The sequence below is a fragment of the Equus caballus genome, chromosome 3 (assembly GCF_041296265.1).
Source record: "Equus caballus isolate H_3958 breed thoroughbred chromosome 3, TB-T2T, whole genome shotgun sequence".
Lineage (NCBI taxonomy): Eukaryota > Metazoa > Chordata > Mammalia > Perissodactyla > Equidae > Equus > Equus caballus.
The window spans coordinates 24,369,767-24,384,679 of record NC_091686.1 but is presented as its reverse complement, the minus strand read 5'-3'; the positions used below and the strand labels follow the sequence as shown (position 1 = coordinate 24,384,679).

General features: G+C 48.8%; 1 protein-coding gene across 3 annotated transcripts; it reads left to right on the top strand.

Moving 5' to 3' along the window:
• The first annotated feature begins 241 nt into the window (after positions 1-241).
• CHST6 (carbohydrate sulfotransferase 6) lies at positions 242-14,569 on the top strand. Of its 3 annotated transcripts, XM_070263120.1 has the most exons (5): positions 242-726; positions 845-1,148; positions 5,449-5,595; positions 6,791-6,866; positions 7,622-14,569. In XM_070263120.1, exons 3-5 carry the CDS (start codon positions 5,592-5,594, stop codon positions 8,823-8,825), a joined length of 1,284 nt encoding a protein of 427 aa, XP_070119221.1. In that variant the 5' UTR covers positions 242-726; positions 845-1,148; positions 5,449-5,591; the 3' UTR covers positions 8,826-14,569. The 3 variants fall into 3 exon arrangements, with proteins under 3 accessions (XP_070119221.1, XP_005608494.2, XP_023493111.2); XM_023637343.2 differs by having other exon boundaries at positions 675-1,148; XM_005608437.4 differs by lacking the exon at positions 5,449-5,595 and having other exon boundaries at positions 404-1,148.
• The last annotated feature ends 344 nt before the right edge of the window (positions 14,570-14,913 follow it).

The window sequence follows — 14,913 nt, the reverse complement described above, 5'->3', positions numbered from 1 at the left end:
AGAAGTCTCAAAAAGAGACTTTTTTTAGATCCCACCACGGATTACAAAAGGTCCGAATGCTCTTTTTTAGATGCCTGGACTCTGCTCCGTTATGTGTAGGGGACAGCCAGCTGCGGGCCCAGCTCCTGAGGGCCACCTGGTGTCTCGGCCCCTCCCTCTCAGCTTGGCTATTGCGTGCCCTTGGCGTCAGGGGATCGCGGACTTGGCTTAGGGCTGAGACCCGGGGCTTGGGAAGTGATTTAGATTCCAAGTCACTTCGCTGTGAGGATGCCACTGAGAGCAAGGAGGGGCAAGATTAAGATTCAGTTTCCTTCACAAGGGCCTTTTGTGCTCCCAGAAGCCTCCCTTCTCTGGTGTATGGAGGGGGAGACAACTTTTCTGGTCAATTAGTGAGACGAGAGGTGACTCTGCGAGCGCCCTTTGGCATCCTTGGCCAAACAGCGCGCCTCCCGCAGCCCCCCGGGCCCACCTGTGCCTCCCTTACTCGGGGCCCTCTTGCGCCCGCCTCTAGGCAGCTGCCCCTCCCCCGAGGCGTGGCCCCTCGGTCCCCGGGTGGAGAGGATAGCGGCAGCCGGGGGCCAACCGGCTCCTTCCTTCCTTCTCTCCCGCCCTGGCTCCCGCCCGCCGGCTCCGGGACCGCAGCCACGTCTGAAAGCGCCTCATTGTGTGCGCTCAGCTCCGGTCGGCAGCGCGGAGCAGCGCAGTGGGCCGCGGCTTGCAGCGCAGGTAGCGCAGGGCGCCGGGCTCCGGGTCAGGAGCGCCGGAGTTTGTTTCTTGCCGTTGCCCCAGGATTGCTCCCCGCCGCCCCCAGCATCCCATTCTTACGACGCCTCTCTTTTTTTAGGGGGCTCCTGCCCTGTTCTCAGGTTCCCTCTGCTTTGGGTCTCCAGGTGTCTCCAATATCTTGGTATCCGCTGACCCCCGTCTATGCCTCTTAGAGCCCCCTCCCCGGTGTCACTGGGTGCCCCTTATTAGCCTTGGGACCCTAACGAACAAATCAGCCTCTGTGGACTCTCCCAGTGAAGAGACAGAGCCGGCGGTGGAGTGGAACTTGGAAGAGACGAGGTCAAGGAGCCTTTGCTGAGCCTCGGGAGAGGGGTGTCTGCCTCCGGGCCGCGCCGGGTCCAGCAGGGACGCCAAGCTTTGCGGTACGTTGGTTTGTCCTTTCTCCGCGCGGGATGCCCCCACCCTGGGAAGGCTTGGGGCTGGGCCGGTGGCACAGTTTGGAGAGCATTGATCTTGCAGCTGGAGGTCGGGTTTGCGGGGAGGAGCCGAGCGTGGTGGTTCCATGAGCAACGTGGAAAGGGCATCGCCTTCCCAGTCGCTGGTTTGAAAGTGTCTTCCTGGGCTTCAGCTGCACACGAGATCACTGTTGAGGGATCCCTATCCGATGAAATTTGAGTTTCAAAGGGAATGACTTTAATCTAGAAAGCTCTCTAAAGGCTTTTCCCACGGAACTTTTGAGGAAAAGCAGCTTGGTGAGTGAATTTAAAACCAGATCCAGCTGAATTTGAGTTTGGCGGCCCCTGCTTCTGGCTGCTGGATCTTGGGGCAACAAAAGAGATCTCTGTTGGCCTCAGCGTAGGTGCCCAGCAAATGTTAACTCTCTTTCCTCTTCCCTCGTATATCAGAGGCATGAGGATGGGAAAACTGAGGCCTAAGAGCAGAAAGGACTTGGCCGACCTGAAGCCATGAGTGAGTGAGCCAGGCATCAGGACTAATGAGAATAGTAGCCTGCTCAGTGAGTGCTGGCCGTGCTAAGGGTTATCTTGTTCCATTTACTCCCCTCCAGCAGGTGTGGTAGGTGCTGTTATAGCCTCCTCTACAGAGGAATCAACTGCAGCACAGAGACGTTAGGAGTGACTTGCTCAGAGTCGCACACCTCACTGGTTGTAGAGGCAGGATTCGAACCCGGTCTGCCTTCAATGCCAGGCTTCTGGCCATTATTCACCATCTTCTGTCTGTATGTACATGTGCTGCCCCATATTTTGTTGCTAGGGTGCTACGGTCACGTGAATGTGGTTAGGCTATTGTTCTTGAGTTGTCCTTATGAAAGGCTCCTCGTTGGATTCATAGAACATCATTGTGACCCAGAATTTGGAAGATTTCTGAAGAAATACTTAGAAGTGTACTATATGCCAGACATTGTTCTAAGTGCTTTACAAATATTAACTCATTTAATCTTCAAATCAAGCCCACATAATGGGGTTATATTATTTATCCCATTTTATAGATTAAAAAAAAAAAACAGGCACAGAGAGATTAAGTAGCTTGCCAAAGATCACACAGTAAATGAACAAATGGAGTTCATACCCTTAGCCACTGGGCTAGCCCTACTCCCTGTAATGAGACAGCCAAGGTCCTGCTTCTAGTCTAGTAAGGAGAGATAGGTACAGAAATGCATGAACAAGAGTATTCTAGGTAGTGATAGCAGCATTAACAATGATTTCTCAATATCACCTACTATTTCAGTCCGTATTAAAATTTCTCTGATTACCTCAAAGATACCTTCTTACAGTTGATTTGTTCAAATCAGAATCCAAACAAGGACCACACGTTGCTTTTGGCTGTTATGTGTTTGAGTTGTTTTCTTCTAAAACTGTCCCTTCTTTTTTCTTTTTCTTGTCATTGACTTGTAAGAATAATTTACTTTTTTAAAATAATAAATTAATCAAAAAAAGCTTAAAAAAAAATAAACCAGAGAACATTCCAGATTATCCCCATAATAAGAGGGCTCTGTCAACACCTGGAGGAACACAGAGGAATATGCTAAATGTGTGTTCCTTACCCCCATACCTTGTGTGTGGTACTGCAGAAAAGAGGTGGGAGCCCCCAGACTTTAGGGCCCTCCAGCTGTCAGGTTCTACGATTTACACCAAATTAGGTGCTGTGCAAAGTGCATTTTGAGGATCCCAAAGCTCAGAGACAGGGCAAAGCGTTTCTGTGTTGATATCTGCTCATCTGCTCTGAAATGCCCCAGGGCTGAGCCAGGGAGACTTGAGGCTCCTTGCCCAGACAGTGTGATTTCACTTCACATAGATTCTTGCAGGCAGAAATTTCCTCCAGCAGCATCTGGGCTGTGCGACTCCAGCCTCCCTGCCTCGGGCTCGTGCCACGCAGCTGCTCATCGGGGCTGGCAGAGAGATTGGCAGATGTGGCCAGGGTTTGGGCCAGGCATGTCTTCTGCCCAGCCCACAGCCCTCAGACTGAGACAGGGCTTGGGGGCCTTGATACCTTTCTCAGCACAGGAGATAATTTTCCATCCCATGCCCCTGTCCTCTGGCCAACCAGGTACTCGGGTCAGCTGGGAGATAGATTTGCAGGCCCTTCTCTCTCTGCAGTGAAAGCTGGAAGAGGCAAACTCCATGCATGCCTCCTTTAACCAACGAGAAAAAATGGATTTTATGATTACCAAAGTAATAAAAAAGTCTATTGTAGACTATCTGGAAAATGCAGAAATTATGGGAAGTGAGGTTAGAAAGCTGAAGGTTGCTGAGTCCAAGAATGTCATGATCAAATGAGTGGTATAGGCAGCTCTGGTGGCTTGGTGCAATGTCGATTAGCGGGAGGCTATGTGGCAGTTTTGCCAGAATCCACAGGACCCTCCTGTGGTACTGGATGCCCAGGCCACTCACTTGGACCACTATCTGGTCTCTTGACCATGGGTGTGTCTTTAACACCCCCAACTAGATTGTCAGCTCCACCATGATAGGGGCCCTCGACATTAGACCTCCAGGACTGATCCTCTTGCTTGCTTTCTTTTCTCTATTTTACATCTTTTATCCCTCATCTGGTTTTTTGTTCTACTTTCTCCATTTCCTCAATTTTATCTTTCAAACCTACTATTACAATTTTAATCTCTAAGGCAATTTAACTCTGATGAAGACAAAGATTGTACGAGAAAGGAAATGTACTCTTGGTGCATTACGTGCTTCAGCTGTGAGCTGTTTTATAAGGTCATATAATGTAAATTTGAATATTGACTTAACCAAAAATTATTTTAGGAGGCTAGGGGTAGAAGGAAAGTGTATTTACGTTTCTCTGTGTGTGTGTGTGTTATGTGTAGAGAGAAGATAAATCTTTATCTTTCATTAAAACAAGTCATTAGAAAATGCTATAAATTCTAACTGTAACAACTCATGCTTTCTTTTTAAGAAATAAAGTAATTAGCAGAAGAAACAACTAACAAATTTGAAAGCAATTACCTCTTGTTAAATAGGATTTTGGAGCAAGAGAAGGACTTGTGATAATTATCTGACTTTTTAAACTATGTACATTTAAAACTTTTAATTTAGTAATTTTTAAATAGTATATATATATATATATGTTCATATGGATCAAAATTCAAATAGTACAAAAAAGGATTTATTGTGAACTCTCTTTTCCCAGCTATTTCATTCCCCACCCAGGGGAAACTAACATGGTTATTTTCTTGTACAAACTTCCAGGGATAGCTTATGCCTATTCAAGCTATGTGTATTATTTTGACAAAAATAAATTTTAAAAAGACTTTATGACCAAAAAAGTTTCAGCGACTTGAGAAAGAGCACTCTGTAAGGTGGTTCTGGGTATCGGGGAGGAGGGGGAACTTTCTATTCCTTCCATGGCCTCTTGTACTTTACTCCCACCCCCACCCCACCCCCAAAATATATGAGTATTTTCATCATCACCATCATTACCATCAAAGACTTGGTGGAAGCTGGAGGCAGGGTTGCCTCTGAGGATGGCCTGAGGGAGGTGTAGGGATAGAGAATGCCACTTCCCTTTCACTGAGTGGCCCTGGCACTCTGGTGTGGGACTGTGTCCCCTTTTCTAATTTTCACAGATTCTTAAGACATAAGCCCATGATGCCCTCATCTGTACTTTTAGAATTTTGTATCACCTCTATGTGTTAGTTTATCCCAAAATTAAACACCTAATAAACATATACCTCCAAAAAAGAATTTAAAAAGGAAAGACTTTATAGGGGAGGGCCTAGGCCTCCCAAGATGGGAGACTTCATTGGGCAAAGGCTGAGCAGTGGAACCCACCCCAGATCCCTACCCTGGGGGTTGACAGTGGGACTTAAACCCCTGCCTTGCCCTTTACTAACTGAGTATTCATGTCTCTGAGCCCCACTGCCTCAACTAAAACAGACAGGGATAATTTCTACCTCCTAGGGATGATGGGAAGATAAGATTCAGTCATGAAGATAAAGTACGTACATATTAGAGGGCCTGCCTGACATGTTGTTCCTAACTTTGAACCCTGGGGCAATTAATGGGTGTGCTGAACATATGGCTCCTTATCAGAAAACTCCCAGCTGGGACCCGGACTTCTCTGGACACCCCTCCAGGGGTAGGATATTTTTATCTCCTTCCTAGTTCTTGAGTTCCAATAACAGGATCAAATAACAATTCCTGTATTGTGTGAGTCACTTAAGAAAACCTCTGGTTTCCTGGAGTGCAGGTAACGAACACCTTGGTATAGGGTCAAGATCCTCCCTACCCAGGAGAGGGCTGGGCTGGCCAGGGAAGCTGTGTTTGGACCAAACATCAGGGTCCTGTGATCTGCAGGGATCTCCCAGGGATGGAAGAGGACAGCAGCCTGTGATGGGTAAGCGCCAGGAACTTATGGAAGTCTTGGTTTGAGGTCCTAGTTACCCTGAAGTCTCCCCAAGCCTTGGGTCCTTCATCTAAAAAATTGAGATCTTAATGCCCACCTCAGGGGCGGTTGAGTTAAATCACAGAGTGGATGTAAAGCATCAGGCACTTGAAGTAATTTCTGTCTGTAAATACGAGTTACGAGTTCCCTTCCTCCCCTGCACCCTGTTCTCAGAGGAAGCACACCTTAAGGAGAGGAGATAACATGTGCAGAGCAGATAGTAGCTACTGTCCTTGTCTTCCAGGTTTTCTAGGCATGGGTATGGGATCCAGGAGGCAGTTCTGAAGTCAGCAGATGACAGAGCTCTTGGGTGTCTCTACCCACTCCTGCAGCCTCGCAATAAGGGGAAGGAGCAGAGATGGGATCTGCTCACAACTTAGACCTCGGCTTCTCTCAGTGGTGACATGGGCAGGGGAGGCGGGGGTCTTAATGGGATCCAAATGCTGTGGAAGCAAGGAGGAAACTTCCAGGCCCCTCCCTCCCAAAGCAGCTCATCCTTGAGATTATTGCAGGACCAACAGGTGCAAAGAGGAGAAAACTCTGGGACCTCAGGGTGTGGGAGCTGGGCTGAGTGTTTCTTTCATTCTGCAGGACAAGTGTGACAACCTCAGGATCCACTAAAGGACTCAGGGGTGGTTGGGGGCTAAAGGTGGGCCTGGGAGATGCTGGGATTCTAAGCATAGGTGGCCTCAGGGTGTCTCATCTGGATAGAGACCTCCCATGTTCCTCCTCTCCAGACACAGCTCAACACTACAACAGTATCAGTAACTGGGGGCATATGTGTGGCACTTTACCAAGCCCTTTCCACACATGTGTGTAGCAGCGTTCTTCACAACAACCCTAAGAGTTTAAATGTTACCGTCTTCATTTTATCGAGGAGGAAACAGCCTGAGAAGTCGTAAGTAAGGCATGGAGGGACTCAAAGCCAGCCCTCTCTCCTGCATCCAGCAGGAGAGCCCGTCAGTTCGCACTCCTTTGGAAAAATGTATCCAGCACCTGGTCCGTGCCCAGCTCCAGCCAGAGGCAGGGCAGCTCCATCCCCACCTGTGGGGAACTTCCTGTCAGTCTGGGAAGGCAGAACCCTCCCACTGTGCATGGCTTTCTCCTAATGTGGGGCTCTGACCCAGCCTCCCTCCTGCTTTCTCAGACCCTGAGGACCCTCCAGACATCTCCCATGGATTTGTGATTGGGGCGGGCAGCTCTCCCAGCAGTCCAGGACAGAGGTGAGTAACCTCAGCAGGGAAGGGGTCAAGCATCCTGCCAGGAGCCTGACTATTCTCACCTCTCCCTGTCTCTGGCTCCATCCTCTCTCTCCCTTCACTGGTTTCTTCTGCAAACTCACACAGTTCCAGAAAGATACCCTCCCAAAAATTGTATCTGCTGGCTTAAGAAAAATCATAAGATGCAGAAGCACACTGTGTAGACAGCACAGGTTCTCATGCGCCCCCCCCCCCCCCCATGCTCATTCCAATACCCCAGGACCAGTATTATCCCCTTTTTACAGAGGGGTAAGCTGAGTCATAGAGAGATTAAGTATTTGGTCCCAGATCACAGGCCAGGAAGTGATTAAGCCAAGATTCAACCTGAGGGAGCTTGGTGGTGCTCTTACATCGGCCAAACCACCCATTAAGTTGTTTAGCTAAACTACCTAAAATTGTCTCCCTAAAAGGAATTCTTAGGCAAAAGGTGGGAATTCTATTTTAAAGATATTTCCCTCCCCAGATAAAGAGATAAAGAGAAAGAAACATTTCCTACAGTATTCTGCAACTGGCCTTTTGCTCTGCATGGACTAGATCGTGGCTATGTCTTAACTTCACATTCCAGGGAGAGCGCCCAAACTGAGATCGTCGTGGTCCTGGGAGGCCCCCATGATCGATCGCATGCTCGGGTCCTGGGGCTGCTCCCTGTAAGCACTGGTTAGGGGTGTGGGATGGGCGAGCAGGCCACGCTCTCTAACGGCTGCGCTCTCCTCCCGCAGGCCCCTGGCCGGCGGCATGTGGCTGTCGCGCTTCTCCAGCACTGTGGTGACCGCGCTCCTGCTGGCGCAGTCTGGCCTCCTGCTCTTCCTGGTCTCCCGGCCCAGGACGCTGTCCCCAGTGGGTAGCGAGGAGCGGGTGCACGTACTGGTGCTGTCCTCGTGGCGTTCAGGCTCGTCCTTCGTGGGCCAGCTCTTCAGCCAGCACCCCGATGTCTTCTACCTGATGGAACCTGGGTGGCACGTGTGGACCGCCCTCTCGCAGGGCAGCGCGCCCGCGCTGCACATGGCCGTGCGCGACCTGGTGCGCTCCGTCTTCCTGTGCGACATGGACGTGTTCGATGCCTATCTGCCGTGGCGTCGCAACCTGTCGGACCTCTTCCAGTCGGCGGTGAGCCGCGCGCTGTGCTCGCCGCCGGCCTGCAGCGCCTTCCCGCGCGGCGCTATCAGCAGCGAGGCCGTGTGCAAACCGCTGTGCGCGCGGCGGCCCTTCGGCGTGGCCCAGGAGGCCTGCCGCTCCTACAGCCACGTGGTGATCAAGGAGGTGCGCTTTTTCAACCTGCAGGTGCTCTACCCGCTGCTCAACGACCCGGCGCTCAACCTGCGCATCGTGCACCTGGTGCGCGACCCGCGGGCGGTGCTGCGCTCGCGCGAGCAGACAGCCAAAGCCCTGGCGCGCGACAACGGCATCGTGCTGGGCACCAACGGCACGTGGGTGGAGGCTGATCCCGGCCTGCGCGTGGTGAGCGAGGTGTGCCGCAGCCACGTGCGCATCGCTGAGGCCGCCACGCGCAAGCCGCCGCCCTTCCTGCGCGACCGCTACCGCCTAGTGCGCTTCGAGGACCTGGCGCGGGCGCCGCTGTCCGAGATCCGTGCGCTCTATGACTTCGCGGGCCTGAGCCTCACGCCCCAGCTCGAGGCCTGGATCCACAACATCACTCACGGGTCCGGGCCCGGCGCGCGCCGCGAGGCCTTCAAGACCACGTCCCGGGACGCGCTCAACGTCTCCCAGGCCTGGCGCCACGCTCTGCCCTTCACCAAGATCCGCCGCGTGCAGGAGATGTGTGCCGGCGCGCTGCAGCTGCTGGGCTACCGGCCCGTGTTCTCCGAGAAAGAACAGCGCAACCTCGCCCTGGATCTGGTGCTGCCGCGCGGCCGGAGCAGCTTCAGCTGGGCGTCGTCCACCGCCGCGCACCCTGGGCCTTAGCGGAGGCCCCAAGTTGTGGCGGTCGCCAGGGCCGGGAGGCTAGTGTATGGTGGAGAGGGAGCTGGGGCACGTGGGTGCAGGGGCCGCAGACAGCTACCGGAGGGGCCGGAGTTGGGGAGTCCTCCCCTTTAGTAGGAAAGGACTGAGTCCCCAAACTACATGTTTCTATTTCCCCACTTCTTGACTTTCCTTTGAGTCCTCTTTAGGAGCTGAGTTCCCATCAGACACACTTTATGGAAAGCAAAATTCGTGCTTCCATTTCTTCTTGGCACAGGGAATAAGTTCAGACGACTCGGTTCCTACTCGAGCACTTTCTTTCCCCTTAACCCTCTCCTCCTTTGGGATGCGTCATCCAGCAGCTGAGAAGGGTGGCCTGGTCCTGCCTGAGAGTGGAGGGGCAGTACAGTGAGCTTCTGTGTGTCTCCTCCGGTACCCCGCCTACACACACAGACCCCCCCCCCCCACCCCGACTCCATTCCCCCCATGCATCTGGCACCTCACTCCATCAAATCTATTGGCGGTTATATTCACCTGTATCGTCAGAAAGAAATCAGACAAGATTTCTCTTATTTTGTGATCTCTCTTAGCCACTCTCTGCCCCATCTTCCAGGAGCCCACATGCCCCCATCACTTGCCCAGGTAAGGTGAGCCTTTGATTTGTCCTAATAGGAAAGATCCTACCTACAGAAATAAACATAATAATTAACCTGTGTGATACAGATTAGAGTTTATAGCCTGTAAAGTTTGACAAGCGAAACACAGACTTGTCCAAGGTTACAACATGAGAAGGAGTATGAAGGGAGGAGGGAGCTTTTGCTCTGGGGCTGCAGTGGGGAGAAGAGGATGAATCAGGCTTGCAGAGACCTGTCTTATGGACAAGAAGGGCCACATTTCCCCCTCTTATTTGCCCTAGGGAAGAGCAAGCTGCCATGGCTGGGGCCACAGCTGTGGGATTCAGGAAGTGGTGAGTTCTGGGCCCAGAGTGCAGAACCTGGAGAGCCTCCTAGATGAGCCTGGAGGGAGGCAGTGAGGAGGAAAGGTGGAGGGAGAGAAGGCTTGGGAGGCCTGGGCAGCAAGCCAGGCAGAGCGTGTGGCTGAGCAAGAGGTTGGCAGCAGGATCAGTGCCTAGAGGGCAGGTCACAGGGTGAATGTAATTAAATCAGGCTTGCTATGAGCTTGGGAAAAAAACAGCTCTGGGGTGATTGTCTTCCCTTGGTCCTTCCAGGCCAGGCCCCGGAGGAGAGCAGAGTAAGAGTCCTAACTGCAGACCACAACCCCTAGCTCTGGCAGCGAAGAGACTTATTAAAGAGATACTCGATGTGTAGAGGGCTTGGTCCTGAGCTCAGGAAATGAGAGCCAGCAAGTGCTCAGTACATGTTTCAAAGAAAAAAACAAAAAACTTCACAGAACCTCTAGGAAGGACAGGGAAGCAGATCTGAGTCTGTACAAACAGAATACCCCAAGTCCCATTGGGGCACAAAGTCGGTCTGGGGACTGACGCTTGCCACCAGAACTTCTGTGCCCATTACCTCTGGAAACGAGGGAGCTGCCCTCACTGTTGCCATCAGTTGCCAGAAGGGATTCTGGAGGTGGCTAGTCTCTGAGTCTCCGCCTGAGTGTGGCCTTAGATTGATGGAACCTGGACTGTGGACCCACATCCTCGCTGCAAAGCAGGAGGAGCAAGGGCGATCTGGCATTTTCTGCTGCTTTTCTTGCATGGAGAAGAGGTATATTGACCTTGAAGCTGAAGCTTCAGGACGCCTCATTTGAGGATCTGCCAAGATGTAGAAGCTTCAGGCCCCATAAAACCTCAGTCTGCCCATGCTCATAATAGCATGGGGAAGATATTTAAAACCCAAAATTTGTTAACAGGGACTCTGCAGCTTAGAAAGGCTCAGGTCATATCACTTAATATATGGGCTAGGACTTGAACTGATATCTTTGACTTCAACACTTACGGTTCTAACAAGTAAAGTGAACTGGGGATGTAGCAAAGGACCCCACCAAAGGCTTGGGAAGCCCGATCATTTTACCCTAGTGATGACATGGGTCTCTGGGTGTCAGGGAGCCATCCTGGCATTTGGCTGCAAACATCTCAAGAACCAGAATGTTGAAAGGTATAGTGGGCAGTTGGCTGAGGTGTTGGGCCCCTGCCGCTTGCCTCTTTCCTCTCTGCATTCCCCTCTCTGTCTTCCACCCTGTGCTGGCCACTGGGGACAAAAGCAGCCTGCTTTGGAAGAAGTGCTCGGTCAAGTGGAGGGGTCCAGCCAGGAGCAGTCCCGGGCAGTGTGGTGTGTTCAGGCAAAGAAGGATAAGCAAGAGGTTCTGGGGCCAGAGGCTAAGAATGAGGAGACACTGATCTCCAGTGGAGTCCAGGAAGGCTTTTTTGGGGGCCTCAGAGCCCAGCCTGATAGTGGCATCCCACAAGTTTCATTTGCCCTGCTCAGGTCACAAATTGTATTGATGGCCACAATTAATGGCCTTTGCTGTGTGATTTACCCATTCTCATTTGACTCCGGGGGTCCCAGGCACAGGGATGACAGGCTCATAGACTTTACTCCCTGCATATGGGACACTCTAGGCAAGCCTCTGGGTGAGTTCCCTGGTAAATGGGTTCCAAGCAAGCCTCAGGTGAACTCAGATGAGGTTTCAGGACAAAAACAGGTAGTAGCCAGTTTAGTGCTTCAATGAGTCAGGCCTGTGCCGGGCCCTGGGACATAGTGGTGGACAAAGCAGTCACAGCCCTTGCTCTTGCTCTTGCGGGGAGTGCAGACTCTAAATAAATAGTCCTACAGATAAACATGTAACCATAAATGTCAACTGTGCTCTAAGAAGAAACAATAAGAATGGGTAGAGGGCAACCTACTTTAGAATGGGGAGTCAGGAAGACCTCTTCGAAGAGGAAACATTTGGTTTGAATAAATGAAGGGTGAATAGGAGTTAATCAAGCATGGGATGAAGAAACAGAGGCAGAGAGAGACTGAGGGATTGGTCCCTTGGAATCAAGGTTCCCTGACAAAATAAAAGACTCCCTCCTGGGAATCCGGGCTCATGAGCTGGGAGAAGCCCCCAGGAGACGACCGAGTTTGTGTGTCTATAGTAAAGTTTCCCAGAAGTAGACCTGCTGGTTCAAAGAGCATTATTTTTTTAAATGTGAAATTGCCAAATTACTCTAAAAATGGAGGACCAACTTATACTCTCTGGAACAATGTCAAGAATTCCCTTGTCACCCTCTCCTACCAACTACTCCCACCCTACCACCATCAGCTGTACAGGGTCAAATCAATCATTTTCATTTTTACCTACATGATAGAATATTATTCAGTGCTAAAAAGAAATGAGCTATCAAGCCATGAAAAGTCATGGAGGAAACTGAAATGCATATTACTAAGTGAAAGAGGCCAATCTGAAGAAGCTACATACTGTATGATTCCTACTATATGACATTCTGGAAGAGGAAAAACTATGGAGACAGGAAAAGATTAGTGGTTGCCAGGGGCTGGAGGTGGAGAGGGGATGGACAAATAGGCAGAGCATAGATGATTTTTAGGGCAGTGAAAATACTGTAGGATATTATAATGATGGATATATGTCATCATACATTTGCCCAAACTCATAGAACATACAACATCAAAAGTGAACTCCAAGGTAAACTCTGGACTTTGGGTGATGATGATGTGTCAGTGTAGGCTCCTTGTTAACAAATGTACCACTCTGGTGAGTGATGTCGATAATGGGAGAGGCTATGAATGTGTGAGGGCAGGAAGTATATGGGAAATCTCTGTACCTCCCTCTCAATTTTGTTGTAAACCTAAAACTGCTCTAAAAAAAAATTGTCTTTAAAAAAAAACCAACAAGTGGAGCCAAAGCCTTGGTAGCCTCAGGAGTGTGTGGGAGTGCTGCTGAAATGGAAAGGGTTGGCCAACCATACAGAGGTGGAAGCAACCCCCACAGCCTGGACTTCGAATTTTCCCAGAGTGGTGAGACCTTCAGCTGATTGAGTATTTTCTCCTTTGGGGGTAAGACAGGAGGACTTGGTTGCCCTTGCAATTCTGATGCTATTCTGATCCCAGTCTTCAAGTCCTCCAGGCCTCCATTCATGCATTCAACATACATGAGGGATTGAGCACCAACCAGCGCTAAGGTCAAAAGTAGGAAAGGATCATGTGCTTAGGAATGCATGTGTGTCGGTGTGAGTTACACTTGTTAATGAGGTGATCATGTAGGTCTCATTGGGAAAGTGACATTTGAGCAAAGTCTTAAAGGAGGTGAGGCAGTTAATTAAGGTGTAACTATGGGTAGAGTGTCCTGGAGGAGGCAGCAGGTAATACAAAAATCCTAAGGATGGAAGGCATCTGGCATACTGGAAGATCAGCAAGGGGCTAATGGTCTGGTGTGGGGGGCCAAAGGAAGAATGCTAGGAGATGAGAAGGTAAGAGAGAGGGGGTCAGATCAGGCAGGACCTGGTAAGGCCTTGCTGAGGACTTTGGCTTTTGCTTGGAGTGAGATGGAGGGTATACAAGGCCACTCTTGCTCTATGGCCCTCTTTAGTTGAATAAATAAATATAATGTCATATAAATGTGTAATATGTCAAGTATTTAAAAAATAATAGAACAAGTACCTAGGGAAATAAATACTTCACTATAATTTTACTGCCTATGTTAACATCCTGAATAAGTATACTGTTAGTTTTGCAGCTTTTTGAACTGAATTTGAATTGAATCACACTGTGGCCTTCTTCTGCAACTTAAATTTTCCCCTCGACTTTATATTCCTGAGATTAATCATCTTGCTTGCAGCTTTGCTCATTTATTTCCACTACTGACCAGTATTTTATTGAAAATTATACCACAATGTTATTTATCTTTTTTTCTTGACGAACACTTGGCTTGTTTTTAGTTACTTGCTGTTACAGTGCTACAAGTAACAAATCTTGTATGTATCTCCTGGTATAAATGCAATAGCATATTCACCTGGGCCTGAAATGGCTGGATCATGAGCATCTTCAGTCAACATTATTCCAAAATGGTTATATCATTTTGGAATAGAGTTCTAGTTGCTGTACAACCTCACCAACAATTGATATTCTCAGACTTAAATTTTTGGCTATTGGGCGGTTGACAAATGATGTCTCAGTGTGATTTCATTTTGTGTTTCAGTGATTAACAACAAGGTTAAGCGTCTTTTCCTATTTTTGTTTGTCATTTGTATTTCTCTTTGACAAAGTACCTATTCGGGTCTTTTGTCTCTTCGTCATTTTCTTATTGATTTTTAGGAGTACATTATATATTCTGAATACTATTCCTTTGTCAGTTATATGTATTACAAATATTTCTCCCAGTTTTTCACTCGTCTTTTTACTTTCTTTATGTAACTCCTGAATAACACAAGTTCTTAAAGTAGTTAAATTTATCAAACCTTTCTTTTATGGTCTTTGTTTTTTGTATCTAGTTTAAGAACTCCTTTACTATCCTGAGACCATAAAGATATTCAACATTGTCTTCTAAAAGTTTTATAGTTCTGTATCTCACTGTAAGTGAAACAAGTAGGAGAGAGGATTCTAAAAAACAAAACAAAACAAAACAAAAACAAAAACCTAGTTTTTGTTTGCTTTATATTTCCTTCATAATTTTCTTGCAGGTTTGTATTTTTCCTGGAGTTTGTATTGCTTTTCAGTTTTTTCCCATTGAGAGAAGAAATGGGTATCTTATTCCCCCTGTCATTAAAAATTTGAGCTTCTTAACCATTTTGTCTATAGCTTGAAGTGAATGCCAGTACTCTTCCTGAGGACACTCTTCTTTCTGTTCTAATCTGGCTAGGTGGCTGCTAGGACTACTGCACAGAAGTCAGTCTAATACTCCTGGTTAAATCCACTATTTCTTATACTGCACATCTTTCTCTTTCTTAGTTATCACTCTTTAACTTTGCTGGGGTACACAGCTTCCTTAGAAAAGGAACATGAAATATACACTTTCTGAGTCCTGCAAGTCTAAAAGTCTTTTTTTTAACCTCTCAATTCACAATCTGACTGACAATAGAATTCTAAATTCAAAATAACGTTTCCTAATGTGATACACAATTGATTGT

Excerpts from the sequence above, each read along its gene's own strand:
- CHST6 (XM_070263120.1), top strand. Across the intron at positions 6,867-7,621 it reads CCCAGCAGTCCAGGACAGAG|GCCCCTGGCCGGCGGCATGT; the intron begins GTGAGTAACCTC and ends CTCCTCCCGCAG.